The sequence below is a fragment of the Mugil cephalus genome, chromosome 4 (genome assembly GCF_022458985.1).
Source record: "Mugil cephalus isolate CIBA_MC_2020 chromosome 4, CIBA_Mcephalus_1.1, whole genome shotgun sequence".
Classification (NCBI taxonomy): Eukaryota; Metazoa; Chordata; class Actinopteri; order Mugiliformes; family Mugilidae; genus Mugil; species Mugil cephalus.
This window is the reverse complement of record NC_061773.1, coordinates 22,333,096-22,347,814: the sequence shown is the minus strand read 5'-3', so window position 1 is coordinate 22,347,814 and position 14,719 is coordinate 22,333,096. Positions and strand designations below refer to the sequence as shown.

Sequence of the window (14,719 nt, the reverse complement as noted above, 5' to 3'; positions counted from 1 at the left end):
ACAGGTCACTGAGGTAAACAGGAAACCATATTAACATCAGGTAGAAGTTCATTCAGGTTAGAACAAAATGAAGCTGTTATACTGCATGAATGTGCAAGATATCAATAAAATAGATTACACAAAAGGTAGCAGCAAAGAGGAAAGTTTTCCGTCTTGATTTGAAAGAGCTGAGAGTTGGAGCAGATCTGCAGTTTCCTGGGAGTTTGTTCCAGGTATGTGGGGCATTAAAAAGCTGCTTCTCCATGTTTAGTTTTAACCCTGGGGACAGAAAGCAGAACTGTTGATGTAAGATGTCTGCATGACTCATAACAGTAGATCAGAAATAGTGCTTCATAAACATACAACACTACTTGTGAAACGAAGCCAGTGCATAGACCTCAGCCGCAGCCAGTGTTGATGTGCGGGTCGATATTGAACATCGATACCTCAGATACCAGTCTTTACGCTCTAAAATCGATTCTCACTTCCAAAATATCGATACTTTTGATGCGCCAGTCATTCGAGCGAATGTAACATAAACATGAAAATAACTGAGCTACTGAGTTGTGGCAACGCAACAAACCGCGTGAAACTCCTCAGGTTAAACCGCAACACAGAATACGAGGTTGTTATGATGAGGCGGACAGAAGAGGAGAGAACAGCATCAGAAATAGTTCTTAATCATGAAACAGTAATATATTTTAATGGTCTTATTATTTCACTTGTTCATTTTATAATGTTTGAAACAGTTTCACCTACGTTGTGTGGCTGTGTCTGCCTCTGTTTTTCTGTTGTATCGACTATATAGTAACGAGTCCACTACCTTAACACACTTCCTCGTTTAAAATAAATAAATTACTCCAATGTCTTGTATTCTTCATTAAGCTATAATTTACCCCCTTTTGTTAGATTTACCAGACGCATTAGGTGTGTTTCCACAAAGGCTCGGTATCCGATAGGTGTCGCCGATACCAGCCTGACTCTTACCCACTATCGTATCATACAGGAAATCGGTTGTATCGAACAGCTATGAAAACGCATGCGTCATACTGCCATCTCGCGAGAGTTGCGCTTCTTCTTCCTCTTCCCGGAGAGTGTCAGCTGACCTCTCGGAGAGAAATTTGTTAGGTGAAAGTATCCAGCATAGCGATGTCTCTTATTAATGATCGATGTATCGGTCGGCTGCAGTGTGTATGACAACGGGAGAAGCTTGTGCGCTTATCTTACTGTTCACTAAAGTATTTTACAACAGTTGTAACCTTGGATTTGAGTCTTCTGGATCGGTAAGACGTCAATGTTTACTATCAGAAACTGCCGATACGCTGGTGCTCGTATCACGTTTGTTTTGACGTTTATGAACGTGAGCCAGTCGGCTTTTAAGCCGTGGTGCTTAATTTCGAGTCTCGGGCCGCATTTAGCCCCGGCATTATTATTTCTACCGTGTTTGTTTCCCGTGTATGCGCAGGGGATGTCACTTAATTCACAAACAACCTTCTTCTTTTTCGAGGGAGGCCAGCGAGCTCAACGCAGCAGCGTTACGTCTGCGTCCTCAACTGGTGGATGTGTTTATGTAAAAGTGTGCCCAACATTTCTATATCTTATTTGTGTTCTGCTAGTAATTTATCTTTTCATATTTTTTCCACCCATGCATAGTCCGCCTATATTACTGTTTGTGTGAGTGTTAAATGTTTCTGTACCGCTGCTGCTAACAACTGAGAATTTCCACATTGTGGGATAAATAAATGCATGTCTTATCTTAAATTATCTTATTTTAGCTCAGCTTAAAATCCCTTTAACATTAACTGTGAGTATAACCGCGAGTATAACCTCGAGTAGTGAGTAGCTAATTAAATAAGCTTAACAATTTACTCCAACAATGCCCAAAATAGCAGCCAGCCTCGTTAAATAATGTTTTATGTTGAGAAAGTTGTGACAGGTGTAGTACTACCTCATAAACTCTTAACTCCCTCTTGTCTCTAAAACCACAATCAAATGCCTTTATTGTTCTCATACAGTACAACGGGAGTTAAAGGTCGTTTCCTGTGTGGTTTCTGTAAAAGCAAACGAAAGCAGCATAAAAAAAACATTTAAAAAACCACAATAAGGTTCAAGAGGACAAACGTGTCTCGCGGTGCTTGCAGATGTTCATCTATATTTATTTTCTGCTTCCCCTCAGGCTCTGACACCATGCTAGCCACAGTAACGGCTGTGGTTAGGTTTGCTCAGTACAATGGCAGCACTTCACCCACGCCGCAGCAGAACGCAACATCTCTCTCGACCTGGCAACCCGACACCGAAGCCAACATCACCAAGCCTCACAGGTGTCTCCAGGTTCTGTACGAGGACATCGGAGACTCCAGGTAATCATGTTGTAGGTGAAATAACGGGAAAGTTCCAGAGAGCCCGTAAGGCGCACTGTGATGTTGTTAATCATTTTTGATCAGTTCAGTTTCCCGTCTTATCCACCTCTCTTGTCTTAGGGTGCGGTTCTGGGACATTTTCCTGCTCGTGCCTAACGTGGCCTTCTTTGTGTTCCTGATGTGGAAGCTGCCCTCAGCCAGGGCAAAGATTCGTCTCACCTCCAGCCCCATCTTCGTCACGTTTTACTTGCTGGTAGGACGCCAACTTACAAAAAAAACAATACATCATGTAAAGAGTGTAAACACCTTGATCTTGGGGAATATATATATATATATATATATTATACCTGTAAATTAAGACTAATCCCCTATTTTTCCTTTTTAGTCTTTGAAAGGTTTAAGAAACTTTTAGTCTTTGGTGATGTCATGGCAGTACATTTTCATTTTTCAAACAGTAAGCTGAAGCAACAGTGTCTCAATTATTGCAGCAAAGATAAATTCTTGCCGGGTTAGGTTCACTGCTCTGCTTCATGGTCGGTTCTTTTTCAGTCTCTGTGTTTCATTTCCTGTGGCAGTAACGTAACAAGCAGAACCTTTGAGAATAGATTGTCTCAGCTGTGCAATGACAGGCAAGATAATAAGGAAACTAGTGCAGTGCTTTATCTATAATCTATCCATCCCTTCCAGGATTGATGGTTAATGTATAACAAAGTTTAACAAGTGGTGTTATGTGTTTTTTTTTACATGTGTTTTTGTTTGTTTGTTTTGTTTTAGGTCTTTGTTGTAGCAGGAGTTGGGATCACCAGGGCTATAGTGTCCATGACTGTCAGTGCATCCAGTGCTGCCACCATTGTAGATAAAGTAAGAAAGTACATTATGACGTATAAGTAAAACTCTAAAAGTTTTTAATTGGGTGCAATCATTAAGGTAAAATCTGGGCTCCAAAAGAAAGATACCCCACTCCCAGTTGTATAACCTGCTGTGGCCTCTAAAGTGATCACTTTTTTAAAAAATGTATTTATTTTTTACTTTACTAATATTTCAGCTGGAACTGTTAAGTTATTATTTGTGTAAATAATGAACAAATGATCATTTTCATCTCCTTAATGATATTCTATATTGCAATTATATCTGCTACTAATATACACACACACACACACACACACACATATATGTGTGTGTGTGTGTGTATATATGTATATGTATATATATACATACACATATACATATATATAAGTTTTGGCTGGACATTGAATAAGAGTGCATGATTATTTTCGGGGCTAAAGCAGTATATCTTTTCATTATATGCTAGTTATTCAAGCCCTCCATTATAGGATTTATGCTCTTCTTTTTTTGCAAAAACATGATTGATTATTAATTTTTATTGTATGTAGGAAAAAAAAACATGTAACCATCACAAGACACTCATGTTTACTATAAAATGAAGGAAATGTTGTCTATTTGCAAGAGAAAACTACTTTTTTTTTTACATGTCCATAAATCTACTTTGCATTTCTAATAGTGATTTCTTTGTTGTTTAAATACTCGACACATATTGCGTTATCAGTCATCACGGTATCCTGACAGAGACGTCTTCTGTTAAGGACCCAGAGGGGTTAGCATGAGATGCACTATGAGTGAGGGCTTTCATATCTAAAAGGAAAAGCACGGCTGACATTCCCCACATACCAGACAGATCCCTACGGAGCTCACAGTGATGAAGCAACTGTTTTCATAGTTCTTTGTCCTGACTGCGCTGCTGAAGGAAAACCGATTATGTAACTCTCCTGAGACTGACTTAACATGTGAAGTTATGCATGTCCACGGTTCAATATATGTCTTCCAACAGCTGGTTTGTTCCGCCAGTGGTTTTCATATTCTTTGTTGTCTCTTTAGGTGCTGTGGGAAATCACACGTTTCTTCTTGCTAGCTATCGAGCTCAGTGTGATCATCTTGGGACTAGCTTTTGGTTAGTCTGATACTTTTGGTTTCATTTCCTATTTTCTGTGTTGGTGATTCAGCGTACTTCTGTTTCCGAGTTCCTGTTTTGACATTATTGTTTATCCATTTATTAGGTCACCTGGAGAGTAAGTCCAGTATAAAGCGTGTGCTGGCTATTACTGCTGTGTTGGCTCTGGCATACTCCATCACGCAGGTAATAACGGATGACAAGAGGTTAGATATTGGAAACTTTGCACAGTTCTCGTACTGCATTTTAATGAAGTAAATAATCCATTGCTTTAGGGAACGCTGGAGATACTGTATCCAGACAGTCATTTATCCGCTGAAGACTTCAACATCTACGGCCATGGAGGGCGGCACTTCTGGTTGGCCAGCTCCTGCTTCTTCTTCCTGGTCAGTAACCTGTAGCTCTGAAGCAACATGACCGAACCACACTCGATAACAAGTCTCTCATATTTGACTTGTGCTGGTGTCGTTCTTTTAAACAGGTCTACTCTTTGATCGTGATCTTGCCTAAAACTCCAGTGAGGGACAAGATATCTCTGCCATGTAAGTTAAAGATTTCTGAGATTTTGGTCTCAGATGTTTGATACAGTCACGTACGAAGCTTTGCTCGCCTTTCAACCGCTGCAACAATAGAAGAAACTAGAATTATGACAAAAGTACTGAACTTCCAGGTTTCATTGTCCAAACATCATTTCAAGGTCTTAAATAACATTACCTAACATTATCTCTAACTTTCTGGACCTCACAATCAGACATTCACACTTCTTTCAGGCCGCTGTATTTCCGTGGCTCTACAGGCGACATTACTGTTAATCTCACATCCTCAGGTGCACTTTCTTAGCTAATGTTTGGTAGCTTGAAGACTAAATTAAGTCCTAGTTGCAGAAGTGCTGAGAGTTCAGGGTTCCTCTTAAAGTCCAGAGACATACATGTTTGATTTACTGGTAATCCTAAATAGGCCGTTGGTGTGAGCATGAATAGGTGTTTGCTGTTGACCTGTACAGGCTGTACCCTACCTGTCTTCCAGTGCCATTTGGGATTTGCTCCAGCCCCATGTGGCCATGTGGGGTGTAGTTAGTGGATGCTAACAATTGACGTTTGAAGAAAGGACCATTTTAATCATCACTATATGGGGTGTTTTTTTCCCCCTAGTAAAAATAATTTAAATATGTATATAAATCAAATTTATTTAAAACTAGCCCGGGGCTGCTGAGGTTTTATCATACAACTGTAAAAATTTCATGTAATTACGATAAATGGAAACCTGACACCCACAAGGATGTATAATGCTGTAACGGTGCATATAATGCAGAGCGCTTCCATTAATCTCTGTTTTGGTTCTTGTGCCCAGCTAAGAGGAGTTTCTATGTGTACGCTGCCATCCTGTCTTTACTGAACCTCATCCAGGGCCTGGGCAGCGCTCTGCTGTGTGCTGGAATCATAGAGGGACTCTGGTCAGTATTATTTTCTTTAGCGGTATACACTCACATGTATATATTTACCTGGGAAGTAATGCTCCACAAATATCCAAGAGCTGCCTGACTGTTCTTTAAACCCCAGAGTAACTGAATTCTGTTTTCTGAAACCACTGGGATCACTCTGTGTTTTGGTGGATCCTGTAAAGTTCAGTAAAGCTGTGCTTATGATGAATCTGATGATCTCATTTGATCCCAGAGCGTTTAATAAGACCGTGTACTCTTTCTCTTCCATGAACCAGCTGTGTGGATGTCACCACCTTCCTCTACTTCTCCACCTTTGCTCCACTCATTTATGTCACATTCCTCAAAGGCTTCTTTGGGTAAGTGTTCACACAAAATTTCCAGACTGTCTGTGTGTCCTTTAGACAAAGATATTTGAAGGTATTTAAGTCTTTCATTTTAACTGCGAAAGTAGCATTACTTATAAAGTTCTGACTTTTGATCCAATGTAAGAAGGCAATAAAAATGAGTAATGTGTTTTAGCAAAGCCATAAGCCCTATTCGCACAGGATTAGCTTTATCTGGGGACCTGTGGTAATTTCTAATAATCACGGAGGTCGTCTGTGATCTTGATCCCATGCGAATCGTCCATGTTGGGGATTTATAAAGTAAAACTTAATCTGCAAATTACCTCCCATAACTCTCATAACACAGAGGTCTTCTGATAATACTAATCCAGTGTGAATTGAGATCTCTGTGATTTAGGAGTGAGCTTTTACTTTTTTTGCGACTTCTGTTTAATTTGGGACTTTTTTCTGCCTCTTGTCACTTTAGAATTATTAAGAATGTTCTATAATTCAAAGTGTGGACAGATATTACGGCACAAAGTCGAGATGTCGCTGAACTATTTGCCTATTTAGACTGATGAAATCACTAAATCGACCATTACTGTGTTCATCGGCAAAGGTAGAGCTGATTTAAATACTGCCAGGTCGTTGGTAATTTATTCCCAAGGATAAATAGTATCAAAAATATATTTTTATCGTGCATTATAATTTGCAAAGTAATTAAAACTGTCTCTGACACTCAGTGGAGAGAGATGGAAAGTAGCAGAGCCATAACAACGGAACTTGAATTTGAGAAAAACACAGAGTTTGTTTATCTTACATAAATAATAATTATTATTTGTCCATCAGTCTTATGACATGTTTGGGTCCAGATGCTGTTAATTGATGACATCATTGTTAATTTAACACTTGAAAACTGCTGGCCTTGCATATCTCTTTATGTCACTACTTTTTTTTTTTTTTTTTTCCTTTTCTGCAGCTCAGAGCCAAAGATCCTATTCTCCTACAAGTCACAGGTGGATGAGCCAGACGAAAGCGATGTCCACCTCCCGCCAACCATCGCTGCGACGCTTTCACGCAAAGAGATGACCGACCAGGGCCTGTACTACTCCTCCACCCAGATCGACGGCTCTGGTCCAGGCAGCTCTCGAATGGTCGGAGCGTACCTCGACGACGTTGCCTCCGGACCCTATGGGTCCAGCAGCATTAACAGCATCGAAGCCGACCGCTGGAGACCGATCAACGTGTGAGGAGGAGGATTCGTGCAACTGAACTTTATTGTTGTGCATAAGTTGTGTGTTAGGCCAAAAAAAAAAAAAAAATGCAGAACAAAGCGGCTCGACACAAAGAAGGATACTCTTGCTTGGGGCCAGAATAAATTAACAAGTGAACGCTTAAGGAGAGAACCTTCGCTTGCCTGTTTTTGGAGGACTGAGGTTAGCAATTGCTTTTGTAACACTGTTGCCAGAGTGCACTGCTGCTATAGCTCCATACTAGGAGAACTGCCCTTCATTGTGGCCCTGACAGCCTTGATATTGATCCTGTCCTGCAGGCTTTACCGACAGGACCTTTTCTGTCATTCCTCTGTTGATGTTTTAAACCCGTTTTATGTACCCAGGTCTGTAAAATCAATTTAACATCTGTACATTCCCACTAAAGGCTCCGAGTAACAGCATCTCAGCTGACTCCATCATTAGCTGTGTTAGCTTGTATCAGGTGTGTGGCCTCAGCTTGTACAACTGATCCCCGAGTAAGGGCGTGTGATAATTAATTTCAGTGTGTGTACTTTGTCTTCTGAAATAGGTGCTGTCCCTGCTGTTAACAAGTGAGCTGTGTTTGTGTGATGTGTGACATAGCAATATAATGTTATGGCACTGCTATAACGTTAAAGGTCAGAAAACATCTGTAAGGCTATATATTAGGAATGACAGAGACACAAGAACATTTGAAATCGCGTTTGATGCTTAAGCTCTCTGCTTTTCATTTATTTGAGCTCTTCTGTATTTTCTGCTGTTGCTTTAAATTCTTGCACCAGATAGGTAATTCCTGCTACTGGAAGCGCATTTGCTATTTTGTGCGTGATTTGAAGATAAGAAACCATTTTGTGCATTCCAGTTCAAACATTTTTTTTTTTTATTTCGTAACGGCGTAAGTTATGTTTTTCAGTCCACGGTTCACAAATGTTATTGCAAGTGGTGAAATTAGACCGGAAACAGTATTGGTCAGTTAAATAGTATCTAAGCGGTGCTATTGATACGGCTTCTTTATATGAAAAAAGAGAACCGGTGTAGGGATTTATTGCCGGACATGGAATATAAACTTCATGATTGGGTTTTGATGAGTACAAAATCCCCTTCAAAACAGAGTTTCCACAGTAGCCCAGAACTATTAGTACTACTATAAGATGTCGAGTGGACCTTCGCAGCTTCTACATTCCTACATTACAGCTAATGAAACACTATCAACCCCACCATTATATTATTATAAATCTGATCAATATTGCTCCTTATCTGTATTTTGTTATTTGCAAGTATCGTGAAATCAGTGACTTGTCAGAACCTAATTCATTTAAATCATCTCATATCACATATTATGTGAGTATTATAAGGCCGTGTTTGATATGGATTGATTACTGTGTTTAAGCTAGCAGTATTCATCAGTGATAGTGACATATGCACAAAATGCAGAGGTGCACTTACTTCATAACTCTGAGCGGGAGGGAGTGGGGGTGGGGTGGAGGGGGACAGTAAATTACTCACAAACATGTGTTTCCAAGAATTTTCCTTGTATTCCTTGGGAGTTGGATATTTGGAAATCCATTTGGCTGTTTCGTGACATGAGTTCACATGGTGTGTGGCTGTGTAGTTCCATTCTCTATGCACAAGGTGTTTGATGGTGAAATCATTTTTGCAAATGGTGTTTGAATTGCCTTTTCTTTTCAGCGCATTGATTGTACAGTATTCCGCCCTTGATAGTGCAGTGTGTTGAATGAGCGTTTCATGAACAACTTAATAAACCATGGCCTCTTCACTTCTGGTTATTGTCAGCAAAAAAAAAAAAAAAAAGTAGTTACACTTTTCTACATGTAATGTGATCATCGCAGAAGCTTTATAGTTCACAGCGTGACCAACAAAAAGTCACCACCTGGATTTCACCCAGTAACAAGTTATTTAATCCCAGCTGATGCAATGAGTAGCTTCTCTTTTCTTTAACAGCCATGACTAAAGACACATCCCGTGGTCGTGGAGAAGTTGTTAGTCTGTCAGTGAATCAGTGAATGCGTGCTGTAATCGAAGCTAAACATGTTCCAACTGAATAACAGTGTGTGACCTTTTTTGTTTTTTGGCCAGGCAGTGTACAACCAGGATTTCTTTATTGTTATTATTGACAAAATATATACAGAAAACCACTGTTCAGGATAAAATGCAATTACAAAGCTAATAGACATAAAGCAAAAACACAACAACATTAAGACAATATTATATTTTTCACATAAATTTATTGTTTTGGTCGCTTTGGGGTTTTAACATTTTCAGTATTTTCTAAATAGGAAATCAATATGGCTTTAAAAGCTATAATATTTGGTTGTAGATTAGCAAATCTGCGATAGGGAATATGCAATTTTGGTATAATTATGAGAAGGTTGATTACAAACACTTTGTCTAGGCTTATTTTATCATTTCTCCACAATCATAATTGGTGCCTCTTTGTGTTGTGCCTGTTAACCTCTTATCATTCCTTTTTGCAAAAACAAAAACACAAATAAACACCTATTTAGGACATACCTAAATAGTAAATTTAATGTTGTCCATTAACATTTTGGAGCTCGTGCAAGGTCTTGGTGTCTTTCGAAAGCCAAGACTCTGAAGTTTCTATCACAAAAGTCAGAATCATTCTAAGTGGAATTGTTCTTGAGTGATATAAATTGGTACACATTGGTTGAATCCTATAAAGGCTTTTTTTTTTTATCAATGAAATCAGAAGAATATGACGTATTGCCTGCAGCATTTACTCATACAACGTGTGTACAGAGCTGTGATTTTTTCAGAAAGCTACTGCTGCCCCACATACCACTCAACGGAATGTTAAAAGGTTAAATTCATTAATCTTGATTTTCTCCATAAAAAAAAAAGCGAAACGTTAAAGGGTGCGTCACGGGTTCCGTAGCCGTAGGAGAAACTACAATTCCCATCAGCCTTTCGTCCAGTCATGATACGTTGTCATTGGACCAATGGGCTTTGGGGATACTGCGGTGCCGGAGTGACCTTTATTGGAGTATTTTTTTAACCACTGGCCGCTGTGGAGCGGCGACTCCAGCCGCTTTCGCATTTATGTCTCCCCGTGAGAACTGGCCTTTTATTATCAGCTCTTAAAAGTGTGTGAACGGACAGCAACATGGGAGGAAATGGGAGCACGGCGAGGAAAGTGTCATTCGGACTGGACGAAGACGAGAAGGTCACAGTAATTGAAGGGGTGAAGGTAAGAGACAGCAGACTAGTTTAAGTTCATTTATTAGAAATAGCGACTAACGCCAAACAATAAAAAGGGTTTATGAGGTTTTGTGAGGTGGTCTGAAAGCCTGACAGGTCCCATGTCCTCAACTGAACCGGGTCATGACGCCCCCACTGTCCTGTCCGCTATGTCCCGTGACAGATATAATGTCAGCGTGCTACTCTTATAATAATAGCTAATCACAAAATGCTTGTTAACCCGACATTCACGCAGCCAAATGTCTCTTGCAAGTGCAGTGCTACGGTACTTTGATGGACGCTGCAGTTAATGATATAGTAAAAGCAAATGGGACAAAACAGGTGTAGTCTCACACAGACTATTACCCAGTGCAGACCTGCTAACTGCACAGTAGGGGAATAAACTCGCTTGCCAGTTCATTAGGGACACCAGTGAAAATCAGAGCATACCATGCACTTTATCATTTTTACATTTTCTCTGTACGTATTGGGCAGGAGGGTCAAACTCATTGTTTGATATCAAGTGTGCAAAGAAGAACAAGTAAATTAATACAATGTTTACATTTAATAAACTGTCCTTTAAAATAATTACACATCTTAAATAAAATAATTGCGATTTGGGCTCATTGATGTCTGCCGTTTAGCTCTTCTCTGACTCAAGCAGTGCACGAATTAGGGCTGACAGTTATTTTCATTGACAAATTGCAGTCTACTATGTAATTTTCGCACTTTGCCAATTCATGCTGCAGCCCAGATTAGACCCACTGGTGGCCGTATGTTTGACACCTGTGATATTGGGTGTTTTATATATTTTTTTTATATATGTTTCGCAAGTGTTTTAATTTTGTGTTATATATGTGTGTGCCTTTTAAGCCGGGAGTTTCTGCAATATTTCGTTATGTTCTCTTAATGACAATAAAGACTCTCGGTTCCGGTAACTGCAATTGCAGCACATAGTTATAATGTTCAGATTATATTTTTGCATTTCATTTATTAATTGATTGAATTGGGACAATGCACATTAATCAACATTGGTGCATTAGGCATCAGTGTAAATGCGCCGGACTTAGCACAAATGCGACATTTCAGTTGTAGTTCCAAGGCAGGTACTTACACAACACAAACAACAATATTCTAAGAAAACATTTTGACTCACAAAGAGGTAACTGGACAAAGAACCCTGAGAACAGGCATCAGATTGAGACCAGTATTTAGGCTGCATGAGTACATGTCTGATTTATTTTTAATAGTGAAACAGTATCAGAAAGGTGGTGATTGAACTGAATGATAAGTTCTTTAGAGGACGTAGTTTGTGGTGCTGTTAAACTGGATTGAATGAAGCACTAAAGTGTTTGTGGTATTAAGCATAACCCGCTAACTATTATGGGGTTTTCAAAATAATGGTTACAACACAATACATTTCAATAGTACTACAAACCACAGCCTCCATAATGAAAATACGGTTGAGACATTTTAATACCATAACCTTCACGGAGCCAAGATTTAGTGCAGGACTGTTTTGAATGCTTCCATTTCCAGTAGTGTACCCAGTGACCTTGCAAATCAATAATGTGCTGTAAATAAGTATATGTCCATGTAGGCTGATACCTTGTCTCTGGTCCGCCATTCAAAGTGGTCAGAGAGGTCAGGCACAGCCGTAGACCAGCGCATATCTTGGGTCTGGTGGGGAAGCATTGTACTTGTGTACTAGTTCATCATGCCTGTGTTTATTCCCATAATCTTGTCCAGCTCTCAGAGGATGTTCTCCGGCGTATGAGGGAATCTCAGGGGACCGGCAGCAACAAGCCGACGCTGCGTCCGCCAGACAGCCATAAACCGACAACAAGTAAGCTGCAGTCAAAGGCCTTCCCCTTCTCACAGACTCCTCCTTGGTTGTCATTGTGGAAAGGACAGAAAACACGTAGCATAAGCTGTTCACTCATTCATTTGTAAAACCTAGAATCCGTGTTTAAATTATTATTATTGTTGATTAAAATAATCATTGAATTGAACTGTTGCTTATTGAAATTATTATGATTTTATAGACAGATTTTGTGCTCGTGAGGAACCCAGTGGGTCAGACTTTAACTCTTCAGCAAACTCTACAAACTGATCCATATCACTGTGATGATGGTTTGGTGCTTGTGGGAGACAGTAGGTGACTGTGGATCAGTTATTAGAGCGGTTAGTGGTCCGATCCCCGAAATGTGCTGCATGCCAAAGTGTCCTTGAGCAAGACACTGAACCTCAAGTTGCTCCCATTATTGCGTGACACTGGTTGAATATGTGTGAGCGAATGGGTAGATGTGTCTGTCACTATAAAGTGTTTAAGTACCAATAGGTAGAAAGGCGCTATATAAAAACAAGACCATTTACCATTTGCCATTACCAGTAGACAATAAGTAATGAGAAATAAGTAATAATAAGAAGAGTAAACGGGGACTCGGTTAAAAACTAAATTAAAAGGTGAGTTTTGAGCCTGCCCTTAAAAACATCACCATTCCCAGTGGCTCTTATGTCCTCCAGCAGTTTGTTACACAGACATGGGCCGTAATAATAAAACGAGGCTTCGCCGTGGGTTTTTGTTCTAACCTTGGGAACAGTTAAAAGGCCAGTACTGGAGGACCTCAGGGTCCATGAGGGCTGGTGGGGTAAAAGCCAATGCAGTGATTCTAAAACTGGTGTAATATGAGCCAGCGACAAGAAATCAAAGCATGCGTTAGCTGGCCAGAGAGAGAAACGCTGGCTATATTCTTAAGATGGTGAAAACCTATTTTTGTGGTTTTTCTAATATGTGGAATAAAATCAAGCTCAGAGTGAAAAAGGACAAAACTAAGTGGCTTCATGGTATGAGCAACGGTAGGAAGATGGCTACCAGTACGCAAGCACCAAAAGCCAGACCGTCGAACACATCTATCCATGAGATGCGGGACGAAGTTTTCTCTTCCATCTTAGCAGACAGCTCTTTGATGTGAGCTGATTTCTGCTTCTACATATGCCTCCTGCAGTAAGATCATGGACTTCAGCAGGCGCCGGCCTTGGAATTTGCGTTCGGGGTCTTTCAGTGCGGCCTCGCGGACCTTTGTGCTGTACTTGAAGTCCGGGCAGAAGTCTTCGTAGGCGGTGAGTCCCTCCATCACCTGGTGGACCAGGCACTTGATTTGGGTGGTCCACTCCCCTCGCCCGAGGTTTTGGAGAACGTTACACTTGGACAAGACTTTCGCCGTTAGCAGAGTGATAAACATTGTTAGCTGGTTTTGATTTTGAGTCGTGCTCTGGACTGTGGGTCTGTGGAGTCCTCAGAGACTTTTTCTTGCTCCAGCAGGATGGTTTCAGATACAGGAACTTTGTCATCTTGGTCCATGGAGATTTTAGAGTTGTTAAAAGCTGGAAAGCTGTTTTGAGGCTTCTCTTCAGATAGAGGAGGTTTTTCTCGTTGTGGATGAATGTAAATTGCCATAGACGTATGCTAACTGCATTAGCATGTAGTTGGTGAGTGAAAACGCGAGTGTAAATATGAAGTGCCGCTACTGTTACAGTGGTGCAGTGTTTAGTAGTTTTGTGTAATTTAAAGCACACTCAGCTGTCTGATTTATTTTCATTTGTGCATTTTGAGGTTTATTCAGCAGATAAAATTGTGTTAACATGTACTGCCTCACACACTAAGCATTAGATAGTGTAACTCTAAACTCTGTCTGTCTGTCTAAAAAAGGAAAAGTCTAAAAGTCCAAGTCAGCTTTATAGTCAATTCTGCCATATGTGCGTCACATATAGACTATTGAAATCGGGCTGCTCTAAGATTCACAGTGCAACTAGTTAAATATTAAACTGTAAATGTAAACATCTGAAATCTAAAAAGGAAAAGTCAAGTTGCCATACATATGTTTGATATTTATCTTGTGTATTTTTAGGTCCTAAACCAGCAGGATCCTCCTCTAAAGAAATACAGGAAGAAATGCGTAAAAAGTAGGTACTCGCATGTCAAAATGTCCAGTTTAGTTTGTTCATTGATGTTCATGATCTACACTTTTTTTCCCCACTGAATGTTCACATTGTAAATGTCTTGCGTTTCCTATTCTGTACACATGTCATGTCCGTTGCGTTCCTACAGCGGAATCCTTTCTCCTCTGCACGTCTTGAGTTTTCACCGTCCTTTCAGTCTCATTCTGAAAGGACCT

General features: G+C 40.1%; 2 protein-coding genes across 3 annotated transcripts in view; both read left to right on the top strand.

Annotated features, from left to right (window-relative positions):
• Nucleotides 1-1,092: 1,092 nt before the first annotated feature.
• tpra1 (transmembrane protein, adipocyte asscociated 1) lies at nucleotides 1,093-9,102 on the top strand. Its single transcript, XM_047582283.1, has 11 exons — nucleotides 1,093-1,262; nucleotides 2,156-2,339; nucleotides 2,460-2,592; nucleotides 3,114-3,200; nucleotides 4,236-4,308; nucleotides 4,415-4,494; nucleotides 4,584-4,694; nucleotides 4,790-4,850; nucleotides 5,659-5,761; nucleotides 6,025-6,105; nucleotides 7,052-9,102. Exons 2-11 carry the CDS (start codon nucleotides 2,167-2,169, stop codon nucleotides 7,320-7,322), a joined length of 1,173 nt encoding a protein of 390 aa, XP_047438239.1. The 5' UTR covers nucleotides 1,093-1,262; nucleotides 2,156-2,166; the 3' UTR covers nucleotides 7,323-9,102.
• A 1,218-nt stretch (nucleotides 9,103-10,320) lies between these two features.
• Nucleotides 10,321-14,719, top strand: part of LOC125007015 (MICOS complex subunit mic25a-like) — a 58,263-nt gene continuing 53,864 nt past the window's right edge. Inside the window, exons 1-3 of one of the 2 annotated variants that reach the window (XM_047583567.1) lie at nucleotides 10,321-10,551; nucleotides 12,291-12,387; nucleotides 14,453-14,507. In XM_047583567.1, coding sequence (XP_047439523.1) covers nucleotides 10,468-10,551; nucleotides 12,291-12,387; nucleotides 14,453-14,507 — 236 coding nt within the window. In that variant the 5' untranslated portion in view covers nucleotides 10,321-10,467. The remainder of the gene's footprint in view (nucleotides 10,552-12,290; nucleotides 12,388-14,452; nucleotides 14,508-14,719) is intronic. The other variant, XM_047583569.1, reaches the window with a different exon arrangement.

What these genes read in the sequence shown, in the direction of transcription:
- tpra1 (XM_047582283.1), top strand. Translation starts at nt 2,167, where the DNA reads ATGCTAGCCACAGTAACGGCTGTGGTTAGGTTTGCTCAGTACAATGGC. An exon ending in TCGTCACGTTTTACTTGCTG is followed by an intron (nt 2,593 to 3,113) that starts GTAGGACGCCAA and finishes GTTTTGTTTTAG; the next exon opens with GTCTTTGTTGTAGCAGGAGT. An exon ending in TGGCATACTCCATCACGCAG is followed by an intron (nt 4,495 to 4,583) that starts GTAATAACGGAT and finishes CCATTGCTTTAG; the next exon opens with GGAACGCTGGAGATACTGTA.